The following is a 27,925-nucleotide window of genomic DNA, read 5'->3' as shown; positions in this document are numbered from 1 at the left end:
TAAAAATAATTAACACCTCCCACATGATCCAGCTGTGTGTTCCAGAGGTAAACTAGCAGAAGGGGCAACTTAGAAAAAGTCAAGGTCAAGGCACCATTCCACTGTGAGAGGCAAGTGGAGAAAGACTGCAGCAGGTTACGTTCAACAAAGAAGCAACAACACAAGGAGCTATGCAAGTCTCCCCAGATATTCCAGGCTTTAAATGTCGCACCCTATTCTGTTCATCAAGCAACATTTATAGTCTATAAAAGTTTTCAAGTTTTCTGAGTAGCTCCACACAGTTGATAACAATTACCCTGTCAGGTAAATTACCCAGCATTTAGCATTTACGCTTATCAGTTTGTCTCTCTTGCTCAATTGACAATCAATCCCTAAAAGTTTATCCAGTGTTAGATGGCGTATCTGACAATTCAGTGAAAGGAAATTGGTCAAATCCAACAATAGACTGCCAAAAGAAAGAAATGTCTAATCACAAAAATACTACAACTAATTACAGATAGTGATTAGGTTCTAAAGAGATTATCTCCTAGGTAGATTTTAATAGAAATCTTGAACAGTTTGGGGCCAGGGTGGTGGGGGGGAGATACCCTGATGATTGGGTAATAACAGAACATGACAAAAACACTATAAATTTTCTGCACACACACACATACATACACACACACATACATACACACACACACACACACACTAACATTACAAGTCTAGTCAGAAGGAAATACACCAGAAAAGGAAGATAGAATTTTTAAAAATAATTTACAAGGGATGTTCTTTATTACTTTTACCAGTTCTAAAATATCATCCTCCTTTAAAAAAATTTAAGACTGGAATGACAGATTATTTCCTTCACTGTTGTAAATACTGCAAATTTATCAGCGGAGCTAAGTATCAATATAATTTTTCCTTAAGCTTGAACACATAAGGGAGCACTAAAATAGATTGTAAACCTCATTTGACCTGATTTTATAAAAAGTCACTCTGGCTGTCTTCGGTCCTGTTCTGTCTCCAGGTAGATTTCCAGGGTGTGTTTCCAGGCTTGTGTCACTTGGTCCATCTATAATAGGTTGGATAGGGTAGTCTGTAGTAACTGCCAGGATACCACCTTCTGTTCTGCGCTGCTTGACTGCCATTTGGCTTTACATTCCAAGAGTACCTCCTGTGTAAACAGTCCTCTCCGTGGGGACCAGGAGGAGGAATATGGCCTCTCTGGTAAATGTTCTGATTCTGTGAAAATTTTCTTAAACAAAACAAAAGTAATACACCATTATTAGTTTAATAAATATATATAATAAGCTTTATAAAATTATACATAGATACTCTGGTTCTACTGTTTTCTACCTGCGTGATTTTAGCAGATAAAATTGCTTAATCTTTGGATTTCGTAGTTCTTTATAAAATAGAGCTAATAATACCTTCCATCTTCATGGATTGTTTTGAAGGTAAATTAAGATGATATACTTCAATTACCCACCACAATGCCTTGGCACACTGTAGGTTCCCAGAAGCCTTTCCATCTTTCCCTATAAATGCCCATACTATTCTAATCAGATACATTCTCTCCAAGTGTGGCAGGGTTGACATGAAACAGAATAAGCTATTTATTTTTGAAACCAGGAACCTACTTTCACTTCATAAGTAAATACATATATAAATTAATTATAAAATGTAGAAATTCTAACCTTGGCACATGCAGCAAATTTGGAAAATTAAAATTTAATTGTTTCAAAAGCAACATCAGTAAATCTAATACAATCATACAAAAGAAAATTTGGAAATCTGAGAAAAGCAAACACCCCCAAAAATCCCTCAATCCCACTTAATCTAAGTCAACTGGTTAATATTTACTTTTGGTCTTTTCCCCCCTAGCATCTTTTTTTGACTGCTGAATCATAACCTATTATTTTCACTTATCATAAGTAAGCTATCACTTTCAATGGTTTTATAAAATATCATAGTATGGATATAATAATTTACTTAGCTATTCTTCATCATTAGAAATGCAAGCTGCTACCAATTTTTCCACTACTGTAAATAATGCTGAGATTAACATCCCAGAACATATACAACTGTATCCTAAGCATCTAGTCCAGAGTCTGATACATAGTAGGGAGTTTGAGAAATGTGCTGAATGATTAAATGCACGTAGATTTTTCCATATTTTTAAGTATTTCTGTAACCTCATGGTGGAATTACCAGGTATGAACATTTTTATGGCTATTACAGTTATGTTTCAAAAGGGCTATACCATTTTTTAGTGCCCTGGCAATACAAGCAACCTTTTTGAAATGTTTACATCTGCTAAAAATGCCAAAATATCTTTTTGAAAACTGAAAGTTTACAATGTGCTAAAGTACTTTATTAACTCATGTAATAATCTACAACAATCCCAAGGTATATGTTATTAAAATTTTATTTATAATATTATTAAAATTTCCATCTAACTGATAATAAAATAGGAATTTAGAGATCTTACTCAAGAGCACATACAGGGGGGGTTCTGGGAAGATGGCGGAAGAGTAAGACGCAGAGATCACCTTCCTCCCCACAGATACACCAGAAATACATCTACACGTGGAACAACTCCTAAAGAACACCTACTGAACGCTGGCAGAAGACCTCAGACCTCCCAAAAGGCAAGAAACCCCCCACATACCTGGGTAGGGCAAAAGAAAAAAGAATAAACAGAGACAAAAGGATAGGGATGGGACCTGCACCGGTGGGAGGGAGCTGTGAAAGAGGAAAGATTTCCACACCCGAGGAAGTCCCTTCGTGGGTGGAGACTGCGTGTGGCGGAGGGGGGAGCTTCGGAGCCACGGAGGAGAGCACAGCAACAGGGGTGTGGAAGGCAAAGCGGGGAGATTCCCGCACAGAGGATCAGGGCCGACCGGCACTCACCAGCCCAAGAGGCTTGTCTGCTCACCCGCCGGGGCAGGCGGGGCTGAGAGTTGAGGCTCGGGCTTCGGTCAGAGCGAGGGGAGAGGACTGGGGTTGGCAGCGTGAACACAGCCTGCAGGGGGTTAGTGCACCATGGCTAGCTGGGAGGGAGTCCGGGTAAAAGTCTGGAGCTGCCGAAGAGGCAAGAGACTTTTTCTTCCCTCTTTGTTTCCTGGTGCATGAGGAGAGGGGATTAAGAGCGCTGCTTAAAGGAGCTCCAGAGATGGGCGCAAGCCGAGGCTAAAAGCGCGGGCCCCAGAGACTGGCATGAGACGCTAAGGCTGCTGCTGCCACCACCAAGAAGCCTGTGTGCGAGCACAGGTCACTATCCACACCCCACTTCCGGGGAGACTGTGCAGCCCGCCACTGCCAGGGTCCTGGGATCCAGCGACACCCCCCCCCCCCCAGAACGCACGGCATGCCTCAGGCTGGTGCAACGTCACGCTGGCCTCTGCCGCCGCAGGCTCGCCCCGCACTCCGTGCCCCTCCCTCCCCCCAGCCTGAGTGAGCCAGAGCCCCCGATTCAGCGGCTCCTTTAACCCCATCCTGTCTGAGCGAAGAACAGACGCCCTACGGCGACCTACACACAGAGGCAGGGCCAAATCCAAAGCTGAGCCCTTGCCAGCTGTGAGAACAAAGAAGAGAAAGGGAAATCTCTCCCAGCAGCCTCAGAAGCAGCAGATTAAAGCTCCACAATCAACCTGATGGACCCTGCATCTGTGGAATACACGAATAGACAACGAACCATCCCAAATTGAGGAGGTGGACTTTGAGAGCAAGATTTATGATTTTTTCCCCTTTTCCTCTTTTTGTGAGTGTGTAGGAGTATGCTTCTGTGAGAAATTTTGTCTGTATAGCTTTGCTTCCACCATTTGTCCTAGGGTTCTATCCGTCCGTTATTTTTTCTTTTCTTCTCTTAATTATTTTTTTATTTTTATAACTTTATTATATTTTATCTTACTTTATTTTATTGTACTTTATCTTCTTTCTTTCTTTTCTTCCTTCCTTCCCTCCTCCCTCCCTCCCTTCTTTCTTTCTACTTTTTCTCCCTTTTATTCTGAGTTGTGTGGGTGAAAGGCTCTTGGTGCTCCAGCCAGGAGTCAGTGCTGTGCCTCTGAGGTGGGAGAGCCAACTTCAGGACACTAGTCCACAAGAGACCTCCCAGCTCCACATAATATCAAACGGCGAAAATCTCCCAAATATCTCCATCTCAACACCAGCACCCAGCTTCACTCAACGACCAACAAGGTACAGTGCTAGACATCCTATGCCAAACAACTAGCAAGACAGGAACACAACCCCACCCATTAGCAGAGAGGCTGCCTAAAATCACAGTAAGTCCACAGACACCCCAAAACACACCACCAGACGTGGACCTGCCCACCAGAAAGACAAGATCCAGCCTCATCCACCAGAACACAGGCACTAGTCCCCTCCATCAGGAAGCCTACACAACCCACTGAATCAACCTTAGCCACTGGGGACAGACACAAAAAACAATGGGAACTACGAACCTGCAGCCTGCAAAAAGGAGACCCCAAACACAGCAAGATAAGCAAAATGAGAAGACAGAAAAACACAGCAGATGAAGGAGCAAGATAAAAACACACCAGACCTAACAAATGAAGAGGAAATAGGCAATCTACCTGAAAAAGAATTCAGAATAATGATAGTAAAGATGATCCAAAATCTTGGAAATAGAACAGACAAAATGCAAGAAACATTTAACAAGGACCTAGAAGAACTAAAGAGGAAACAAACAATGATGAGCAACAAAATAAATGAAATTAAAAATACTCTACATGGGATCAATAGCAGAATAACTGAGGCAGAAGAACGGATAAGTGACCTGGAAGATAAAATAGTGGAAATAACTACTGCAGAGCAGAATAAAGAAAAAAGAATGAAAAGACATGAGGACAGTCTCAGAGACTTCTGGGAAAACATTAAATGCACCAACATTCGAATTATAGGGGATCCAGAAGAAGAAGAGAAAAAGAAAGGGACTGAGAAAATATTTGAAGAGATTATAGTTGAAAATTTCCCTAATATGGGAAAGGAAATAGTTAATCAAGTCCAGGAAGCACAGAGAGTCCCATACAGGATAAATCCAAGGAGAAATACGCCAAGACACATATTAATCAAACTGTCAAAAATTAAATACAAAGAAAACATATTAAAAGCAGCAAGGGAAAAACAACAAATAACACACAAGCAAATCCCCATAAGGTTAACAGCTGATCTTTCAGCAGAAACTCTGCAAGCCAGAAGGGACTGGCAGGACATATTTAAAGTGATGAAGGAGAAGAACCTGCAACCATGATTACTCTACCCAGCAAGGATCTCATTCAGATTGGATGGAGAAATTAAAAGCTTTACAGACAAGCAAAAGCTGAGAGAGTTCAGCACCACCAAACCAGCTTTACAACAACTACTAAATGAACTTCTCTAGGCAAGAAACACAAGAGAAGGAAAAGATCTACAATAACAAACCCAAAACAATTAAGAAAATGGGAATAGGAACATACATATCGATAATTACCTTAAATGTAAATGGACTAAATGCTCCCACCAAAAGACACAGATTGCCTGAATGGATAACAAAAACAAGACCCATATATTTGCTGGGTACAAGAGGTGCACTTCAGACCTAGAGACACATACAGACTGAAAGTAAGGGGATGGAAAAAGATATTCCATGCAAATGGAAACCAAAAGAAAGCTGGAGTAGCAATTCTCATATCAGACAAAATAGACTTTAAAATAAGACTATTACAAGAGACAAAGAAGAACACTACATAATGATCAAGAGATCGATCCAAGAAGAAGATATAACAATTGTAAATATTTATGCACCCAACATAGGAGCACCTCAATACATAAGGCAAATACTAACAGCCATAAAAGGGGAAATCGACAGTAACACATTCATAGTAGGAGACTTTAATACCCCACTTTCAACAATGGACAGATCATCCAAAATGAAAATAAATAAGGAAACACAAGCTTTAAATGATACATTAAACAAGATGGACTTAATTGATATTTATAGGACATTCCATCCAAAAACAACAGAATACACATTTTTCTCAAGTGCTCATGGAACATTCTACAGGATAGATCATATCTTGGGTCAAAAATCAAGCCTTGGTAAATTTAAGAAAATTGAAATTGTATCAAGTATCTTTTTCGACCACAACGCTATGAGACTAGATATCAATTACAGGAAAAGATCTGTACAAAATACAAACACATGGAGGCTAAACAATACACTACTTAATAACGAGGTGATCACTGAAGAAATCAAAGAGGAAATTAAAAAATACCTAGAAACAAATGTCAATGGAGACACGATGACCCAAAATCTATGGGATGCAGCAAAAGCAGTTCTAAGAGAGAAGTTTATAGCAACGCAATCCTACCTTAAGAAACAGGAAACATCTCGAATAAACAACCTAACCTTGCACCTAAAGCAATTAGACAAAGAAGAACAAGAAGAACCCCAAAGTTAGCAGAAGGAAAGAAATCATGAAGATCAGATCAGAAATAAATGAAAAAGAAGGAAACGACTGCAAAGTTCAATAAAACTAAAAGCTGGTTCTTTGAGAAGATAAACCAAATTGATAAACCATTAGCCAGACTCATCAAGAAAAAAAGGGAGAAGACTCAAATCAATAGAATTAGAAATGAAAAAGGAGAAGTAACAACTGGCACTGCAGAAATACAAAAGATCATGAGAGATTACTACAAGCAACTCTATGCCAATAAAATGGACAACCTGGAAGAAATGGACAAATTCTTAGAAATGCACAACCTGACAAGACTGAATCAGGAAGAAATAGAAAATATGAACAGACCAATCACAAGCACTGAAATTGAAACTGTGATTAAAAATCTTCCAACAAACAAAAGCCCAGGACCAGATGGCTTCACAGGCGAATTCTATCAAACATTTAGAGAAGAGCTAACACCTATCCTTCTCAAACTCTTCCACAATATAGCAGAGGGAGGAACACTCCCAAATTCCTTCTACGAGGCCACCATCACCTTGATACCAAAACCAGACAAGGATGTCACAAAGAAAGAAAACTACAGGCCAATATCACTGATGAACATAGATGCAAAAATCCTCAACAAAATACTAGCAAACAGAATCCAACAGCACATTAAAAGGATCATACACCATGATCAAGTGGGGTTTATTCCAGGAATGCAAGGATTCTTCAATATACACAAATCTATCAATGTGATAAACCATATTAACAAGTTGAAGGAGAAAAACCATATGATCATCTTAATAGATGCAGAGAAAGCTTTTGACAAAATTCAACACCCATTTATGATAAAAACCCTGCAGAAAGTAGGCATAGAGAGAACTTTCCTCAACATAATAAAGGCCATATATGACAAGCCCACAGCCAACATCGTCCTCAATGGTGAAAAACTGAAAGCATTTCCACTAAGATCAGGAACAAGACAAGGTTGCCCACTCTCACCACTCTTATTCAACATAGTTTTGGAAGTTTTAGCCACAGCAGTCAGAGAAGAAAAGGAAATGAAAGGAATCCAAATTGGAAAAGAAGTAAAGCTGTCACTGTTTGCAGATGACATGATACTATACATAGAGAATCCTAAAGATGCTACCAGAAAACTACTAGAGCTAATCAATGAATTTGGTGAAGTAGCAGGATACAAAATAAATGCACAGAAATCTCTGGCATTCCTATACACTAATGATGAAAAATCTGAAAGTGAAATCAAGAAAACACTCCCATTTACCACTGCAACAAAAAGAATAAAATATTTAAGAATAAACCTACCTAAGGAGACAAAAGACCTGTATGCAGAAAATTATAAGACACTGATGAAAAAAATTAAAGATGATACAAATAGATGGAGAGATATACCATGTTCTTGGATTGGAAGAATCAACATTGTGAAAATAACTCTACTACCCAAAGCAATCTACAGATTTAATGCAATCCCTATCAAACTACCCTGGCATTTTTCACAGAACTATAACAAAAAATTTCACAATTTGTATGGAAACACAAAAGACCGCGAATAGCCAAAGCAATCTTGAGAATGAAAAACGGAGCTGGAGGAATCAGGCTCCCTGACTTCAGACTATACTACAAAGCTACAGTAATCAAGACAGTATGGTACTGGCACAAAAACAGAAAGATAGATCAATGGAACAGGATAGAAAGCCCAGAGATAAACGCACGCACATATGGTCACCTTATCTTTGATAAAGGAGGCAGGAATGTACAGTGGAGAAAGGACAGCCGCTTCAATAAGTGGTGCTGGGAAAACTGGACAGGTACAATTAAAAGAATGAGATTAGGGCTTCCCTGGTGGCGCAGTGGTTGAGAATCTGCCTGCCGATGCGGGGGACACGGGTTCGTGCCCCAGTCTGGGAAGATCCCACATGCCGCGGAGCAGCTAGGCCTGTGATCCATGGCCGCTGAGCCTGCGCGTCTGGAGCCTGTGCTCCGCAACAGGAGACGCCACAACAGTGAGAGGCCCGTGTACCCCCCAAAAAAAAAAAAAAAAAAGTATGAGATTAGATCAAATCCCTAACACCATACACAAAAATAAGCTCAAAATGGATTAAAGACCTAAATGTAAGGCCAGAAACTATCAAACTCTTAGAGGAAAACATAGGCAGAACACTCTATGACCTAAATCACAGCAAGATCCTTTCTGACCCACCTCCTATAGAAATGGAAATAAAAACAAAAATTTAAAAATGGGAACTAATGTAACTTCAAAGCTTCTGCACAGCAAAGGAAACCATAAACAAGACCAAAAGACAACCCTCAGAATGGGAGAAAATATTTGCAAATGAAGCAACTGACAAAGGATTAATCCCCAAAATTTATAAGCAGCTCATGCAGCTCAATAACAAAAAAACAAACAACCCAATCCAAAAATGGATAGAAGACCTAAATAGACATTTCTCCAAAGAAGATATACAGACTGCCACCAAACACATGAAAGAATGCTCAACTTCATTAATCATTAGAGAAATGCAAATCAAAACTACAATGAGATATCATCTCACACCAGTCAGAATGGCCATCATCAAAAAATCTAGAAACAATAAATGCTGGAGAGGGTGTGGAGAAAAGGGAACCCTCTTGCACTGTTGGTGGGAATGTGAATTGATACAGCCACTGTGGAGAACAGTATGGAGGTTCCTTAAAAAACTACAAATAGCGGCTTCCCTGGTGGCGCAGTGGTTGAGAGCCCGCCTGCCGATGCAGGGGACACGGGTTCATGTCCCAGTCCGGGAAGATCCCACATGCCGTGGAGCGGCTGGGCCTATGAGCCATGGCCGCTGAGCCTGCACGTCCGGAGCCTGTGCTCTGCAACGGGAGAGGCCATAACAGTGAGAGGCCCTTGTATCACAAAAATAAAAAATAAAAAAATAAAAAAATAAAAAATAAAAAACTACAAATAGAACTACCATATGATCCTGCAATCCCACTACTGGGCATATACCCTGAGAAAACCATAATTCAAAAAGAGTCATGTACCAAAATGTTCATTGCAGCTCTATTTGCAATAGCCCGGAGATGGAAACAACCTATGTGTCCATCATCAGATGAATGGATAAAGAAGATGTGGCACATATATACAATGGAATATTACTCAGCCATAAAAAGAAACTAAATTGAGCTATTTGTAATGAGGTGGATAGACCTAGAGTCTGTCATACAGAGTGAAGTAAGTCAGAAAGAGAAAGACAATACCGTATGCTAACACATATATATGGAATTGAAGAGAAAAAAATGTCATGAAAAACCTAGAGGTAAGACAGGAATAAAGACACAGACCTACTAGAGAATGGACTTGAGGATATGGGGAGGGGGAGGGGTAAGCTGTGACAAAGTGAGAGAGAGGCATGGACATATATACACTACCAAACGTGAAACAGATAGCTAGTGGGAAGCAGCTGCATAGCACAGGGAGATCAAGCTCAGTGCTTTGTGACTGCCTGGAGGGGTGGGGTAGGGAGGGTGGGAGGGAGGGAGACGTAAGAGGGAAGAGATATGGGAACATATGTATATGTATAACTGATTCACTTTGTTATAAAGCAGAAACTAATACACCATTGTAAAGCAATTGTAGTCCAATAAAGATGTAACAAAAAAGAAAAAAAAAAAAAGACCAAAAGACAACCCTTAGAATGGGAGAAAATATTTGCAAATGAAGCAACTGACAAAGGATTAATCTCCAAAATTTATAAGCAGCTCATGCAGCGCAATAAGAAAAAAACAACCCAATCCAAAATTGGGTAGAAGACCTAAATAGACATTTCTCCAAAGAAGATATACAGACTGCCAACAAACACATGAAAGAATGCTCAACATCACTAATCATTAGAGAAATGCAAATCAAAACTACAATGAGATATCATCTCACACTGGTCAGAATGGCCATCATCAAAAAATCTAGAAACAATAAATGCTGGAGAGGGTGTGGAGAAAGGGGAACACTCTTGCACTGCTGGTGGGAGTGTGAATTGGTACAGCCACTATGGAGAACAGTATGGAGGTTCCTTAAAAAACTACAAAGAGAACTACCCTATGACCCAGCAATCCCACTACTGGGCATATACCCTGAGAAAACCATAATTCAAAAAGAGTCGTGTACCAGAATGTTCATTGCAGCAATTATACTCCAATAAAGATGTTAAAAAAAAAAAAAAGATCACATACAGGGTGAACAGCAGAGCCAGGATGCAAACCCAAGTCCAGCCTGACAATCAATACACTGGACTACCTTGTCAAAAACTTGCTAAATTAATAGCAAAATAGCAAAAAGTATTGTTTAATTGTACTGAGGTTTTTCCTGTTTCCCATGTAAAAGTATGTTTGTGATTTATATGTTCAACCCCTTTGCAAGTTTCTCTACTGGAATTTTACCATTTTCCCTATAATTTGTATTTACTCTTTAAATAAAGCAACCTTCTTTATTCTGAAAACTATACCACTATTACTGCAGCCTAAGAATGTAAGATCCTTTCTGACACTCACATCAAATTATTGGCTTAAACTAAGTTTAAGAATCAATGAAAATTTCTAAGTCCTCTTCCCAACTGCCTCTGAAAAATCACCTATTCCCCCTCCTGTACTTGATTTTCCAGCCCTAAATGCAAAATATGGAACAAACAATACCTCCTGGTTGACACTGATCAGCAAGAAAACACCAGTTCTTCACATTATAATGTGTTTGCACTAATTTATAATATTAATTTCTATTTCAATTCTAGAAAAAGGGAAAGCAGAGATACCTTTCTGATTGCTGCGAATCTTGGGTCTGGGTACGGAAATGCCGAGATGTTGGGTAACCTGGGGTCTGATGTAGGTTATACTTCAGTCCTTGGTTAACAGACTTATTAGCTGTGTGAACTGGTTCCATCATACGCGCTGAGTCTTCAAAACCACTTGTTCTGGATACACTGGAATCCCGATTCCTCAAACAGAATGTTTCCACAAAATATTACTGGTCTGCAAATTCAGTAGCCAATTTAGTGACTATATTTTGGCCCGTGAAAATAACAATTCCATCCTCCCCCCATTCCTATTTGTTTAGGCTTCCTCGAGCAAGTAAACAAGCTATAAGAAGAAGGGATATGTGCAGCTTAAATTATATAAAAATAGATCTTCCTAACCACAAATATCACATATAAAATGCAACTTACTTTCTGATGGGACCATTCCGAAGGTCTTCAATGTAGTTTTGTCTTTCTAAGCAATGTCCACGGCTCCTATTGAATACTGAGGAACGGATGAATTGTTAGAGATAACTGTACAAAAAGCAAATCTTTCCCAGAGAAAGCAGATTAAAGATGAAATCCAGGGACTTCCCTGGTGGCACAGTGGTTAAGAATCAACCTGCCAATGCAGTGGACAGGGGTTCGAGCCCTGGTCTGGGAAGATCCCACATGCCACGGAGCAACTAAGCCCATGCACCACAACTACTGAAGCCCACGTGCCACAACTACTGAAGCCTGTGTGCCTAGAGCCCATACTCCTCAACGAGAAGCCACTGCAATGAGAGGCCCGCGTACCGCAACAAAGAGTAGCCCCCGCTCGCTGCAACTAGAGAAAGCCCGCACAGCAACGAAGACCCAATGCAGCCAAAAATAAATTAATTAATTAAATAAATTAAAAAAAGAAAAAAAATGCTGAAATCCACTGACTAATTATTCAGGCTGTTATATCTCGCTATTTCCAGATACATCCCTTTCAAAACTTTTGGTAAACGGTTATCTTATGTCTGAACAAATGAATTACAAACTTTTCTCTTTTTCCAAAACTTAAGAAATTCCCCTACACTTCTACCTTCAAATTTTATAAAAACGGAAAAGTAGTGACAACCCTTATACTTACATTCAATTGCATCATCTGGCCACATGCCTTCTACATCAATCAAATATCTACAAAACAACAAAATTCGAGTCATTTGTAAATAAAAAGAAAAGAAAATCAAGGTTTTGCAAAAAAGGTCCAATTTCGCTTTACAAATATAGATATAAAAATCCTAAGAAAGTATCAGCACATCTAATCAATAATTATTAAAGAATGATATATACCATGATTACAAAAAGGCTTTATTCCAAGGATGCAAGGATAACACAACTTTAGAAAATCTATTAATATAATTATTTACATTAATACAGTAATTTAATTAATAAATGAAAGAGAATAAAATACATGACCAAACTGGCAGATGTTAAAAAGTTATCTGATAACATACAACACTCAGTTTTGTTTTTTTTTTTAACACTCAGTTTTGATCAAAATGCTTTGTACACTCAAAACAGGAGACTTAATATGACAGAGTATTCATCAAGAACCAACAAATAACAAAAGACAAATTAGGATAAATATTAACATCATATCTAAAAAACCCTATCTAACCAACCATAGGAGCCAGAAACTTAGGAATCACCATCACTGACAGCTATTTCTCCCTCGCCCTCATCCTCAACCCACCACCAGTGCTAACAATGATACTGCCTACATACCTCTAGAATCTGTCCACATCTTTCCACCAAAATGACCACCATACCCTGGTCCAAGCCACCATTATGCCCAATTTCTACAAAAGTCTCCTAACTTGTTTCCTCGCTTCCACTTTCTCCCTGCGGTGTATTCTCCACTCGGTAGCAAAATGATAGGTTGAAAATGCAATTGGGTATGTTCCACACACTCACCTTCAACAAAAAAAGTTCAATGGTTTTCTATTAAAGTCTGAAACCTTAAACATAAGCCTGCACAATCGAGCTCCTGCCCACACTTGTAGCTCCATTATAATCACATGCTCCCCCAACAGCCCCACCTTCCTGGCCAGTTCCTCCAACACACCATATGCTTTCCTACTATACGGTCTTTTGCTATTCCTTATGCTCAGAAATCTCTCTCCAACGTCCCTATCTGCTTAATACCTACTCATCCTTCAGATATCAGCTGAAACATCCCTAAATAAACCTTCTCTAATCTCCATGATGAGATCAAATCCTCCCTAAGATATGCTCTCATGGTACTATGTTCCTCTCCTTGGCACTTGTCAGAGTTGTAATTCTACATGCAGAGTATGATTCTTGAATATCTATTCCCTCTCTGGACTGTTAGAATTCACAAAGGGCAGGTCAAGTCTCTTTACTCACAAAATGTCACAAGTCTTTTTGCTAGCCCCCAGCACAGTGCTTAAACATAACACATGCTCAATAAGTATTTCCTGCATGAACAACCATAAATTGGTACAGTGTAGCAACAACCACAAAAAGCGTAAGGGCACCAACTCTGATGCAGAAGTCCCATTCTGAGTGAAGTTAACTGAGACAAAGCATATATATTCAAAGGTGTTCACACAGCAAGGTTCATTACTTTGATGTTTTATAATATCAAAAACTTCAGACTTTTATATGTTCATCAGTAAGCAAAGGAAAAATGCAGCCTTAAAAAAAAAATAAACAAATGGGACCTAATGAAACTTAAAAGCTTTTGCACAGCAAAGTATAAACAAGATGAAAAGACAACCCTCAGAATGGGAGAAAATATTTGCAAACAAATCAACAGACAAAGGATTAATCTCCAAAATATATAAATAGGTCATGCAGCTCATTATTAAAAAAACAAACAACCCAATCAAAAAATGGGCAGAAGACCTAAATAGACATTTCTCCAAAGAAGACATACAGATGGCCACAGGGCACATGAAAAGCTGCTCAACATCACTAATTATTAAAGAAATGCAAATCAAAACTACAATGAGGTATCACCTTACACCGGTTAGATGGGCATCATCAGAAAATCTACAAACAACAGATGCAAGAGAGGGTGTGAGGAAAGGGAACCCTCTTGCACTGCTGGTGGGAATGTAAACTGATACAGCCACTATGGAGAACAGTATGGAGGTTCCTTAAAAAGTAAAAATAGAATTACCATGACTCAGCAATCCCACTGCTGGGCATATACCCAGAGAAAACCATAATTCAAAAAGACGTATGCACCCCAATGTTCAATGCAGCACTATTCACAATAGCTAGGTCATGGAAGCAACCTAAATGCCCATCAACAGATGAAAGGACAAAGGTCCGTGGACGGACCTAGAGACTGTCATACAGAGTGAACTAAGTCAGAAAGAGAAAAACAAATATTGTATATTAATGCCTATATGTGGAATCTAGAAAAATGGCACAGATGAACCGGTTTGCAAGGCAGAAATAGAGACACAGATGTACAGAACAAACGTATAGACACCAAGGTGGGAAAGCGAGGCAGGGCGGGGGTCGGTGGTGGTGAGATGAACTGGGAGATTGGGATTGACATATATACACTAATATGTATAAAACAGATAACTAATAAGAATCTGCTGTATAAAAAATAAATTTTTAAAAGTCAAAAATAAATAAAAATAATAAATAAATAAATTAATTAATTATTTTAAAAAAGAATGAGGTTGGAAGACTGTCAAAACAGCACACAGATCACACACTCAAGCCCCGGAAGATGAGGAAATGCCTTAAGTCCCCCACTTCGGATGACATCTCCCTGCCTCACAAGTCTCAGTCCGACTGGGCTAGCTTCGGCAAGGGGACGGAGCTGGATCAGGAGCCGCTGCTGTCGTATCTGGATCAAGTTCCAGTTTTGGTCTATCATCCAACACCTAGCCAGACTCGCCTAGCAACTCAGCTGAGAGGAACAAAATAGGAAAGAATAGGCCTCATACAGCATCAGCCTAAAGGAGTTTATGACCCTGGAAGAAATGGATCAGAAAAAAAGCCTCTCTCTAGTTCCCTGGTGGTGCACTGGCTAAAGACCCCGCACTCCCAATGCAGGGGGCCCGGGTTCGTTCCCTGGTCATGGAACTAGATCCCACACGCATGCCGCAACTAAGAGTTTGCATGCCACAACTAAGGAGCCCACTGCCTGCAACTAAGACCCGGTGCAACCAAATAAATAAATAAAATAAAATAAAATAAATATTAGAAAAAAGATCCGGGAGTGTGTGATCTGTGTGATGGACTTTGTTTATGACAACCCAATTTGATTTCTGCTGTGTATGCAGATCACCTGGGCTGTACAGATGACTGGCTGACGAGATCCTTCACGGGCCCCTCCTGCATGGAGACAGTTGATGCAGCACTGCTTTTGTCCTACGAGACTAACTGAGCCAGTGTCTCTCACCTGACTTCAAGTGAACCATCATTTTTGGTGGTTTTGATCTTTTCTCGTTGAGCCCAAAGATCCAGGGATTAGGAATTAAGATAATGCATGAAAGTTTCCTAAAAATTCCTAAACGGCTGCAGATGTTGGGGAAAAGTACGTGATATTTTAGAAATTTATGGGGAAAAGTAGGATGCTATTTTTATGTAAAGCCTTCACCCAGTGTTTAAAAATATAATTGTATTTAGATCTTATTATTGCTCTAGTACATAGGAATTGTATAAAGTGTTACAGCAGCTATATATGTTTAAATTGTGTCGAAGATTAGGATACAGATAGTGGTTGTTTTTCCTAAGTGAGATAACTTTCTTCTTCCCCCTACCCAAATTCTTTTCTGAAGTTGCTGGCATTTGGGTCAAGGTTTTATTAAAAGCTACATTTTATAACATTGGCACAAAAAAAGTAGTTTTAAGCTTGTTTGCACAGTTCTTTTTTTTTTTAGAATAAACATAGAGCATTTATTTTTTATTTTATAGGAACTCCACAAGTTAAGGTCCCATTGTTCTTTTGCTGTGATTGTTGTTACTATTGATGTTGCTGTTTTCTGTCTTTGCTGGTTCTTTCTAATCTACCATTTGTCGTTATTGGCATATAATCATCTCATGGTCACAAGATAGCTGCGGTAAAACCAAGTATCATATTCTCACAAAACAAGGAGGAAGCAGAAAAAGAGTCCAAATGGTCATTTTCCTAATGCATATTTATCTTTCTTCAGAGAAAAATATCATTCTCATAAGCACAGTAACAGCCTTCCCCTAATTACTCATTTGCCAAAACAGACTGATAAGACAATTCATGGCAAAGAGGCATATAATAATGACTGTCTTAGGCTAACAAGGATTTATCCACTAAAGCTGAATGCTTCACTCCTCTAAAAAATCATAAAGTTCTATGAGCAAGGAAGAACTACTAAGTGACTGTTAAGTAAACCATCAGAATTGTTTGTCCAAGACCATATGATTCATTTTTTCCATTGGAAATGGAATTCATTGCCTTAGGTCTTTTTAAATAGTGTACTATTACTGTTGGGGCTGGCTCTGTGCTTGAAAACCAGTTTATTTATAACCTGTTACAAGTGCTATATTTGTTTGCAGTTAAGAAATGCAGAGTGATCTCCTAGCTTGTAAGCAAACTGAGATTCATTGTCCCTCTTCTATAAAAAAATGAGTTAATGTGTCCAGAAACTAACTCTAGTAAAGTGGGGTTTAACATTACCCTTTCTTATGTGTTTCATCTGATTATTTTGGTTGTTAACATGGTGATAATTAAAAGTTAAGGTAAATTTTAAATATTAAGAATTCTGATTTATTGAGCTTGAGTTATGCCAACATGCTTATGTAAAAATGAAAGTGGCACCATGGTTAAACTGACAAACGTTTCTCAGTTGTAACAATTTTGATTTATTCTTTCCTGTGACCTCCTTCCCTGTTGTCTTCAACCACAGCAAAAGGATACTGCATGTCTTCTTATTGTAGTGCTGAGGTTACTGAAGTTATATAAAACACATCTGTCTGTTTCTTGGAAGGAAAGTCCTGCTAGTTGACTGACAATTGTAAGCAGGGAGAATTAAGATAAATGTGTTTCATGTTTTGCACACAAATGCAGAATTTGTATAATCATGACTTCACAGTTGTGATCTCAAAAAAGAAGGAATTTCTCCTTTATACTTTTCTTGCAATTAATGTAAGAACACTCTGAATCTCTAAGCTTCTGAAGTGTTAGAAGTACAGATGGGCTACTAAAGATGTAGTTGTAATGTTTTACCCATTTAGCATGTGTTTATTTTTCCTTATGTACTCAAAGGTGACATATTTGTTCAGCTCAGTGATATTATAGCTAAAAAAATCATTCATTAGTAAAAGGAGAAGCAATCTCAACCTAACAAATCAGAAGTGTTTCTTATTATTTTATACTGAGTTGAATATTTGACTCTTAACACTTTTCTACATACAAAACACAAGTCTCTTGAAGGGTTCTTCGTAAGTGCATTATAGAAGGATTTAGTATGTCATAAGCACTTAAAGATTTGACATTCAACTGTAGTAGTATCCATGTTGGTTAATTTTCTTACAAGCCCCATGATGAGTTTGAGAAAAATTGAAAGAATTAGAGTATCAGGTTCTATTAAATTGTTACATGTATCTTGCTTAAGTTTTTGTTCATTAATTTATATCCAACTACATAAAGCAAATTTGGGGAAAAACATATTAATAAATAAATAAGAATGAGGTCTCCAAATATTTTCATAGGAAGATGTCCACCATATATTAAATTATAAACCAGAATGTCTAAATACTATACCATTAAATCACATGTACTGTCAGTTCTGTATATCCAACCGTTCCATATCCTGCAGATATGGGAGGCCGACTATACTACACCATTTTACATACAGGACTTGAGCATCCGAGGATTTTGGTATCTATGGGGAGCCCTAAAACCAATCCCCTGCAGATACCAAGGGACCATTGTATATGCTTATATCTGCATTTTTTACGTCTGAAAAAATATGTGCTAAATTATTATTGGTGGTAACCTCTGAGTAGGGGGCAAAACTGCCTTAAACTTCATACATTTCTCTGACTGCATTTTTTTTTTTTTTTTTTTTTTGCAGTACGCAGGCCTTTCACTGTTGTGGCCTCTCCCGTTGCAGAGCACAGGCTCCAGACGCGCAGGCTCAGCGGCCATGGCTCACGGGCCCAGCCGCTCCGCGGCATGTAGGGATCTTCCCAGACTGGGGCACGAACCCGCGTCCCCTGCATCAGCAGGTGGACTCTCAACCACTGCGCCACCAGGGAAGCCCTTCTGACTGCATTTTTTGCATTCAGCTTACATTAGCTTACATTACTATTGCAAACAGAACAATTTAAACATGGTCTGCCTCTTGGGGTTGCAACTCACCTGCAGATGAGGTAGCCAGTCCTGTTTAAACCATGGGTACAGTGGACACCAATAAGTCTGTCTATAAAACAGGGAATATGGAATTAAGTAAGCGAAGTAGATACACTACAAAAAAGTTATACAATTTTCTGAAGAGTAGCATTTATTAATTACCACAACACTACCACTATCCTGAAAAGGAAAAACTCTGAAGAAAGGAGTGTTTTTGAAGGAATGTACTATGAAGAATTAACTACTATAAAGTCAAAATTCATTGTCTCTGGGAAATTTTGCATAGCCTCCAATCAGATGCAATAGTGTGGACTGGAGAATGCCCATCAGGAACTGATTTGACTATAGAAAAAGGGGGTGGGAAAAAAAAAACAGGCTATCAGAAGAAGAGAATTTGTTTTTGAGTGAAACAAATGGAATGCCTTCACTTTTAATGCTCAATATAAAAAAGTACAAACGGTTTCTGAAGGGCTCTTGGGGTCCCAAAGCACTTCCATTCCTTCTCTCATTCACTGCTCCTCACACGCCATGGGTCTATGTGCCTGTGGAGACCTTGGTTAAGTAGCACCGTTCTTATTTCACAATGAAAAAGTAAGGCTTGAGACGTAAGCCCAAGCTGCACAGCAGGCCAACAGAAAAAAGACTAGAATCGAGTCTCAGATTTTTCCAACTACGCCACAGTGTTTCGTGGTCCAGCACTTAAAAAAAATTATAAGAGAAAGTAAATAAAAAACAACAACACGTAGCTGATCTCTGCAAAAGGTATGTCTGTGACTAGGTGGTGTCTGGCATTTGTCATCTCCTGCCTGGATTACTACCGCCCTGCAATTCTAGCAATCTCTTTTATTTCAACTGATCCTCCACATGGAAGATGTTATCTTTCTAAAATATAAACTTGGCTGGATTGCTCTGTTGCTTAAAAATCTTCACTTAGCACAGAATAAAGCCCAAGTTTTTAGCATAGCATTGAGCACTCTTTATAAACAAATACCAGTGTGTCTCTCCAACTGAATTATAAGTTCAAACTATGACTTACAAGGACCTACATCATCCACCTCCCTCCTTTGCCCCGCCAGTCTCCCCTGATCTCATTCTCTACTGCCCTGCCCTCACTCACTTTCCCCTGTCCAGCCACACTGGCTTCCTTACTATTCCTCAAACATGCCAAGCACAGTCGTGCCTCAGGGACTTTGCACCTACTATTCCTTCTGCTTCAGAACACACCCTCCCACCCCATCTCCACTCTCCCAGAACACACCCTCCCACCCCATCTCCACTCTCCCAGAACACACCCTCCCACCCCATCTCCACTCTCCCAGATAGCCAATGGCTTGTTTCTCACTTCAAGGCTCTGCTCAATCGACATCTTAATAGAGGGGACTTCCCTGATCACCTACCACATTCCCTCACCTCTTCATCTTCTTTTGTTATTCTCCAAAGCATTTACCGCCACTTGACACTCCATGTATTTACTTATTTATTTATCTCTCTCCCCCACTAGAATGGAAAGTACGTAAGGGCAAGAACTTTGTTCTGTTCCTACTTCCTAGAACAGTTCCTTCAACTTAGAAGGTGTTATACAAATATCTGCTGAAAATCAATGTATGACTTCTTTGCCCTTTCACACTACCCTCTAGTCACACCAGAGGCTGCCCCTCCAGAGCACAAGTTCAAGCCCTGTGCCTTCTGTACCTGTCCCCAATACCTGGGCTGTCCTTTCCTCATTCCGGCAAAATCCTCTTCCCCCAAGCCCAGCTCAAACGCTGTCTCCTCAGTCAGGCCTTCCTCAATTTCTCCTCTATATTTCTGCTGCACTTGATTCTTCTATTATAATTAACCCACTTATACTCACTACATGTTTATCTTCCTAGATAACTGTAAGTTGCTACTGAACAAAGACTTCTACTCACCTCTGTATCCCCGTGCCCTAACAACAAACCTATGAGGCTCTCGGTGTTCACTGAAACAATTTATTTTCTGAGTCTCTACCAATTCTAGGGAGTGCATAGTATAGTCTCCTCCTCATTATCAGTGAGCCTGGCACCTGTGGGAGGGCCTTACAGCAGAGGAAAGTCACCAATGGATCATAACTAAGGTCCTGAGACTGCAATGGCAGACAGCATGGCGAAGTTGGCCCACTGCATGCAGAAGACCCACAGAGGAGTCAGCATATGCAATGGACTACACTTGGTATAACACGTGAACAATCAAGGTTTACAAACGTGTTCTCATGCACTTGTAAGGATCTTCTAGCCGACGCGGAGCAGACAGAACACACACAAAGGAGGCTGGAGGAAGGGAGTAGGCCAGCAGCTGCGCCCTAACATCTTAAGAGGTAACATTTCTGTGACTACAGTTTACACAAATCAGATAATTTGCCTCCTTTCTAGACACCCTGGTTATCACAGGCAAGACCAAGCCTCTCAAGTTTGAAAGCTAAAGTATAGGAAAGATCTGTGAATAGGGCTGAAGATATTTAAGAGCTAGTACCTGCATTAAGCAACCAGGTTACAGAATGAAAATTTATCTTGAAATTCCAGTCTCGCCCTCCTCTCTCACCTCCTATCCCCTATCTTCCCACCTCCATCTCTATTCCTTCTCCCCTACTCCCTGTTTTATGTATATATGTGCATCATTTTATATATACACGGAATATTTACTGTCTGTTATATTTATTTAATAAAGTGCACACTCCTCAGGCTAAATTTAGAAAGAGGACAAAATGAACACTTTCACATGGGCGTCAGTGGTGTTCCAAAGACAGAAGATTCCTCAGTCTTAAAACATGGCAAACACCACGTTCCTTCTGATAGTTAGATGCTAGAAAAAGGCAAGTGGATCCTTAAAATTCACACGCTATTAAGATCTACTATCAACAGAGTACATCTTAAAGCAGAAACAAGAAAACACCAGCCTTTTAAGTTCTTCCTGTCTGAAGATAAGAATAAGAGGTGGTAGTGTTCTTCCTCACTTGCACCCGAAGTGTAAAAGCGGCAAAAATATCTTAAACACATATATTATGAGGAAGCCCCTCTTCTGGTCCACTCTCTTTTGTTTTGCTTCTAGGGATCTGTCTCACTCCAAAACTTCGCTTTTGGTTTTCTTTTTTATATACGCTAAGAACCTGAGAGTCTTAACCTTTTCTTCCACCTCTCAACCAATAAATAGGACAAAAGAACATTTTTTAATGTATTTTTCCATTCAAAGTTTTAAAAAACAGATAAGTAAGCTAGTTCAGTTGATATTTCTCACAAAAATCACTTTCCAAACTAAATTGTGACCATAAACAGGAAAAACACCGTACTCTATTAGCACCATCTGACATTTCCACCTTAATGTTACCAAACACAACTTGACACTAATGTCAGAACTATTAAAAATGTTAAAAATCCCCAACCCCACTCAAAATGCATACCAAAGTTCAGGTAAAGGAAAAAAAAAACAAAACAACAACTCACCATTATCTTTATTTTCCTTCAAAAACCCATTAACAGCACACTGGAATTTAAAAATAGTGTCATCATCTGGCACCTGATGCCCAATTGTACAAATTTTTAAATAAGGAACAGTTTCTGGTAAGTCCTATAAGGCAAAACCATGAAAATATGTATTATTTCCTTTGTAGGGAAAGAATAAAAAATTAATTAGAGAAGGCAGAATATAAACCAGGAGAGTACATTAAACTTAGTATGTCAGTCATTCTGATAAGAGCCATTTTTTCCAAAGCTGCTTTAACCAGTAATTATCACTTGGTTTTCATTAAAACTGCAGAATGGACAGTTACCAGGCATGCAAAAGGAAAAGCAAATCTATGTGAATGAATGTACATGTAACTCAAAATGATATAAACAGTTCTACCTACATTTATGTTCTATCTTACATTTCAAGGGCATAAAGCGGCTGTGATTTAAGTAGAGTAGTAGAATACAGTCAGAAGAACTTGGATTCGAATTAAGAAACAGAGCAAATTTCAGGCATTGTTGAGAACTGGTATTCTTGGGGTGGGAGAAAGTAGACTATCAATAGAAGACAGAAAAGGATAAGTGAAAATTCTGTAGTTCTGAAAATAAATGGAAAGTAGCAGTATGAACCTATGATATATTTTATATTAAAAACAAACATACGTAATTCCTAGCTCTGAGCACTGAAAAAGTCTAGAAACAACTGATGTCATTTCAAAAGGACTCAGGAGTCACTGAGAAGCTCCAACTGGCCAAAGATAGGGCCGCAGTTAGAATAATAACTGTAACGGAGTCCACGGTGATAGGAATAAATAAAATTTTACAAAACTGGTCACCACTGGAGGATATTTGTGAATCAACTCATTATTTTGAAACCTGTTAAATAAAAGAAGAGAATCATGCCTCTACAACTGGGCAACCAAACAGTTGATTAGGGGAATCTTCTCCTCGTACAAATATACCCAACTAATAAGTGAAAAAAAGAACAACAGCATTCACCATTCTTTGAAGCCTCAACTGAATTAATGGATGTAGGTATGAATCATCAGTGACTGCTAATACCACAGAAAGACACAATTATATATGTCTCCATGGAAGAACACATCATCACCTATGAAACTGTCTTGCCAAAACAAAACATGCAAGCTTCATTCAGACCAACTACCAAGTTACAGGAAATAAAGGGACTGAAGAATATGTTACCAACACATGGAATGTAATCATCGACATCTAGATGGGACAAATTACCTGGTTTCTTTAAAAACAAAATTCAAGGAGGAAAAAAAAAGTGAGAGAGACATGGAAGGAGAACCTATAGATTAAACAAGACTTCAGAGACCTAACCATCCACGGCAAAGTGTGGACCTTATTTGGATCTAATTCAAAATTCTTATAAACAATTTTTTATGACATTTAGGAGACAACTGCAAATTTGAGCACTCCCTGGGTATTTAATATTAAAAAATGATATTAAGGAATAAAAGTCCTGTATTTTAAATGCACGTACCAAAAACGTACAGGTGTAATTACATGCTGTCTCGGAGCTGCTTCAAGATAATATGGAATGGGGTGAAACAGGTGGGGGTATAGATAAAACATGACAGCCATCAGTTGGTAAATAAGAAAGCTGGATGAGTTCATGGGTATACAAGGAACACTCACAGTATTTTGTATACGTTTGTATATGCTTAAAATTTGTGATAATTGTTTAAAAACAAGACGACACTGTAGAAAACAGTCTGGCACTTTCTCAAAGGTTAAGCGTAGAGCTACCGTATGATCCAACAACTCTGCTACTACCTACGCTGCACATCTAACAGAACTGAAAGCAGGGATTTGAACAAATATCTGTATACCAATGATCATAGCAGCATGATTCACAATACCTACAAGGTGGAAAACAACCAAGTGTCAATCAACCGATGAATAAGAAATTATGGTATATACACATAGTGGGATTTATTAAGCCAAAGAAGGAGTGGCATTTTGTTACATGCCATAACATGGATAAACCTTGAAAACACTAGGTTTAGTGAAATAAGCCAGACATAGAAGGACAAATACTGTAGATTCCACTTACACGAGGTACCTAGAATAGGCAAATTCATAGAGACAGAAAATAGAATAGAGGTTACTAAGGGCTGGTGGGAGGGAAAATGGGGTTGTTACTGTTTGATGGTTACAGTTTTTGTTGAGGATGATGAAAAAGTTTTGATTATAGACAGTGGTGATAGTTACACAACACTGTGACTGTAACTAATGCCACTGAACTGCATATTTATAAATGGTTAAAACAGATACTATTTATCTATATTTTACCACAATAAAAATAAAGAGGAATAACTGAGTTGAAATTTCAATTCTTCCTTTTCCGAGAGTCAGTTTCATCGTCTGTAAAATTAGTAATTGTAGTTGTCTATCCTCTGAGCTTAGTGCAGAGTAAGCACTCAGCAGGAGATATCAGTACTACTTCCACTTCAACAGCAAAGGATTGTTGTGAAGATTAACTAAGTCAATGCATGTGAAAGAGCTTTCTAAATGGCAAACTGATACAAATATTAACAAACATTAGGTGTTACTGTCTCCCAAGGCCATGGAACAGGTCAGAAGAAGGATAATTCTTTTGCACTGGAATGTCCTACATGGGCCAAGAGAATATATGGGTTCTGTACTATATCAGAAGGTATTAGGAAAAGAAAGCATAAACCTTAGAGAACAATTGTCTTTTACCGTGATGCTTAAACGTGCTCAGGCAACTGCTTAAAATAAGTGCTAAAGACATAATGGACATACCTTTCTTTCCTTTTAGACTACTACTATTTTTACTAAAAGTTTACTTCATTTTCAAAATATAGAACATGGAAGCTTATAGAATTTCTTAAGCATATCTAGAGCCTACTGCCAAATACTACAGTTCAATTCATATCTTTAATCTCATTTTGAAACAGCAATTACAAATGTGTATTTAAGGAAACCACTAGCTTCCCTTTTTGAACCCATGAAAGAAGGCCAGGATTCACCTTAGCATAAGATGATAACTACTGAATTACTATCAATTATTACAGTATCAGAAAGAAGGTCATTTTCAATTACGGGTTCCATTTACCTCTGGCTTATAATAGCGGCGAGTATATGTTAAGTCAATTATCAGCCCAAGTTCTTCATTCTGTTCTTGGATTTTGTTAAAAAGATCCAAGGGGGAAAAACATTCTTCTGGAGCAAGATTCTTTTCAAAACTCTGTCAGAAAGAATAAAATAAGAAAGAACATGTGTTTAAAATCCTTTATTATATTATCCATTTATTCAAACCCTGTGATGCTAACATATGAGATTAAAAGTAATGTCTCCTCCTCTGGAATTTACAAGCGATATTACAATCCTTTCTTCCAGAGAGATTAGAAGGAAAAAAATAAGTTCACTTCTATATATTTATTTCTAGGTTTGTTTATTTCATGTTGGTCTCCTAACCAGACTGTAAACTCCCAGAAGGCAGGGACCACATCAATTTTGCCTACCACTGTACTGCCAGCTCCAAGCAGAGTGCCAGAAATAAATACTTCTTGAATATCTACATATAGGAAGGATGGCTTTCACTGCTAAATATTCTTTCATGTATTTGGCTTATACATGTACCCTGTTCCATTGATCTCTTTGGTTATTCAAGTGTCAGCAACACACACTTTTTGTTAAATTAGTAGACTAGTTTTAGAGCAGTTTGAGATTCACAGCAAAACTGAGCAAAGAGTACACAGTTCCCACTTATATCCGCTCTCCTTCACCCCACACAGCCTTCCCCATTATCAACATTCCATATCAGTGTGCTTCAATTGTTAGTATTCATGAACCAACACTGAAACATCATTATCAATCAAAGTCCATAGTTTACTGCATTCATGGTACAAGTAAGTGACTATTTATTTATTTCTAGTATAGTCATCCCCAAACATTTACATACTGAGATACCTATTACTTTCTTAGAAATTACTTTATTCTTTATTTATAGTTAGGGCATTACATTGTTTTTTTAATTAAGTACAAAAGTAGGTTGTATTTATCTATGAATTCCATTCTGGATAGTAAAGGAGGTATTAAAAAGTATTCGCTAAAAAATAGGGAAAATGGAGTACGACGGGGTTGAGAGCTAGGGATCTATATGGTGAATTCAGATTTCTGGAAGCATACGGTATTAACTTTTGCTTACCTTTTTTAAAGGAACTTTGAAAGCAATGAAACGAGTCCCAGGCATCCGCTGTCCAACTGGGAGATAGTCTTTCCACCTGTTAATATATTTTTTGTTAGGCAAATTTTATGTTAGGCTGTCTCCCTGCATAGGATGAATGCGCCTTGAAAATGGAAATCATATCCCTCTAGGGTAGGTCCCTGTTCTTTCTGCTTTGCATTTTGCTGCTCCACTTATCAACCCCACCTAGTAATAACCTATACTTCCCTTGTTCCTGTTGTCCCATCTTGAAAACAGATAAAAGGTAACAAAACAATGCAAAGGTCTCAACAAATAAGGGATATCTAAAACCAGAGATGACCAGAACTTCTGTATCACTAATAAAACCTAGCCCGATGTTGGATACTAAGGTATCATTAATACATGAGTGTTGACTGAAATAGTTTAAACTCAATTTTTTCACTTCACAGTTTATTTTTAGTCCTCATACAAAACCTGATAATAAAATTCCTTAATGCTAGGAATCACAGTGAAAAATAATATCTGAACTGACTTCTGTAAGATGAGTTAGAACTAAGGTTAATTCAGTGTATCTGAAGCATTGAAAGTGAGGGCAAAAGTGGCACAAGATGGGGCCAGAGAAGCAGAGGATTCTAGACCACGCAGAGTCTTAAAGGCCAACAGTTTGTTTTCTCTTCTCAAAACAATGTTTCTGAGCGATGTTTATGAGCAATGTTCCAACTTGCTTTTAAGGTTTCTTGTATGAAGAATGGATTGGAAGATATATGGACACTAGTTAGGACCTCCTTGCAACAGACAGGCAAGTTCAGTATTAGGATGTTGAGGAAGAGCTGACAGATTCAAAAGAAATTCAGGAGATAAACTGAAGCGGGCTTAATGGGGTATGAGATGGAGGAAAGGAAGGTCTTAGGGAATTAAAGGGTTTACTGCACACATGAGCATCAAAATTAATCATTTGAACGTACAGAGGTAGATCTCTCAAGTAACACCGGTTAGGAAGCAACAGTACGCCCTTTATAATTCCTAGAGACAAAACAAATCAACTGTTTCAACGGAAAATTCGGCGGTACCGGTGCGTTTTTTCACTCAAACTTAGTTCCAGTTCCTATTACTCACATTTTCTGTGCCTAAACAACACAGCTTGAGGAACTGAAGGGGATTCCATCCTGGTAATTAAGGAGGGTCCCCAACACTGAAAGTCCCATCTTAAAAAGCAGTCCCCCTGCATTTTACCCGAGGAGCAATGGCCAGAGCCTCCCTTTTAAAACGATGGGGAGAAATCAGAACATCACACACTTCCTTTCAGCTACTGTGAACTGAGCCGCGAGACGACCAGTACCCCCCCTAGCACAGCGCGGACGGGCCAGCGCGCAGGGGCCACTGTGACAGGCGACAGCACAAGAGACGAAGCCCAGGCCCAGGGGCTCCGAGCTCCACCGGCAACGCCCAGGGGCCAAGACGTATTACCTTTCCGGGATGTGGTTTCCGCCCTTCTTCTTGGCCGACGAACGTCCAGAATATCCGCGACCCTGACCCCAGCGCCCGCCGGCATGATGCCACTGGCTCATGTGACCCCCAATATGCCGCCCACCCAACGCCAAGAGTGCCAAAGTCGCCAACCCGGCGGCCCCGGTGCCAGCACAAGGCCACGAACCACAGGCACCTAGGCGTTACCTCACGCAGCTCGCGGA

General features: G+C 39.1%; 1 protein-coding gene and 1 pseudogene across 2 annotated transcripts; one reads left to right on the top strand and one right to left on the bottom strand.

Annotated features, from left to right (window-relative positions):
- Positions 1 to 662: 662 nt before the first annotated feature.
- On the bottom strand, positions 663 to 27,925 carry DUSP11 (dual specificity phosphatase 11). Of its 2 annotated transcripts, none has more exons than XM_060027756.1 (9): positions 27,702 to 27,925; positions 26,235 to 26,310; positions 25,140 to 25,271; positions 22,031 to 22,154; positions 18,582 to 18,642; positions 12,339 to 12,385; positions 11,648 to 11,723; positions 11,237 to 11,425; positions 663 to 1,237 (listed from the first exon to the last, which is right to left on the bottom strand). In XM_060027756.1, exons 1-9 carry the CDS (start codon positions 27,800 to 27,802, stop codon positions 1,042 to 1,044), a joined length of 1,002 nt encoding a protein of 333 aa, XP_059883739.1. In that variant the 5' UTR covers positions 27,803 to 27,925; the 3' UTR covers positions 663 to 1,041. The 2 variants fall into 2 exon arrangements, with proteins under 2 accessions (XP_059883739.1, XP_059883740.1); XM_060027757.1 differs by having other exon boundaries at positions 666 to 1,237; positions 11,237 to 11,419.
- On the top strand, positions 14,964 to 15,626 carry LOC132435647 (RING finger protein 11-like; annotated as a pseudogene).

Source organism: Delphinus delphis, chromosome 12 (genome assembly GCF_949987515.2).
Source record: "Delphinus delphis chromosome 12, mDelDel1.2, whole genome shotgun sequence".
Classification (NCBI taxonomy): Eukaryota; Metazoa; Chordata; class Mammalia; order Artiodactyla; family Delphinidae; genus Delphinus; species Delphinus delphis.
This window is presented reverse-complemented; position numbering and strand designations above follow the sequence as displayed.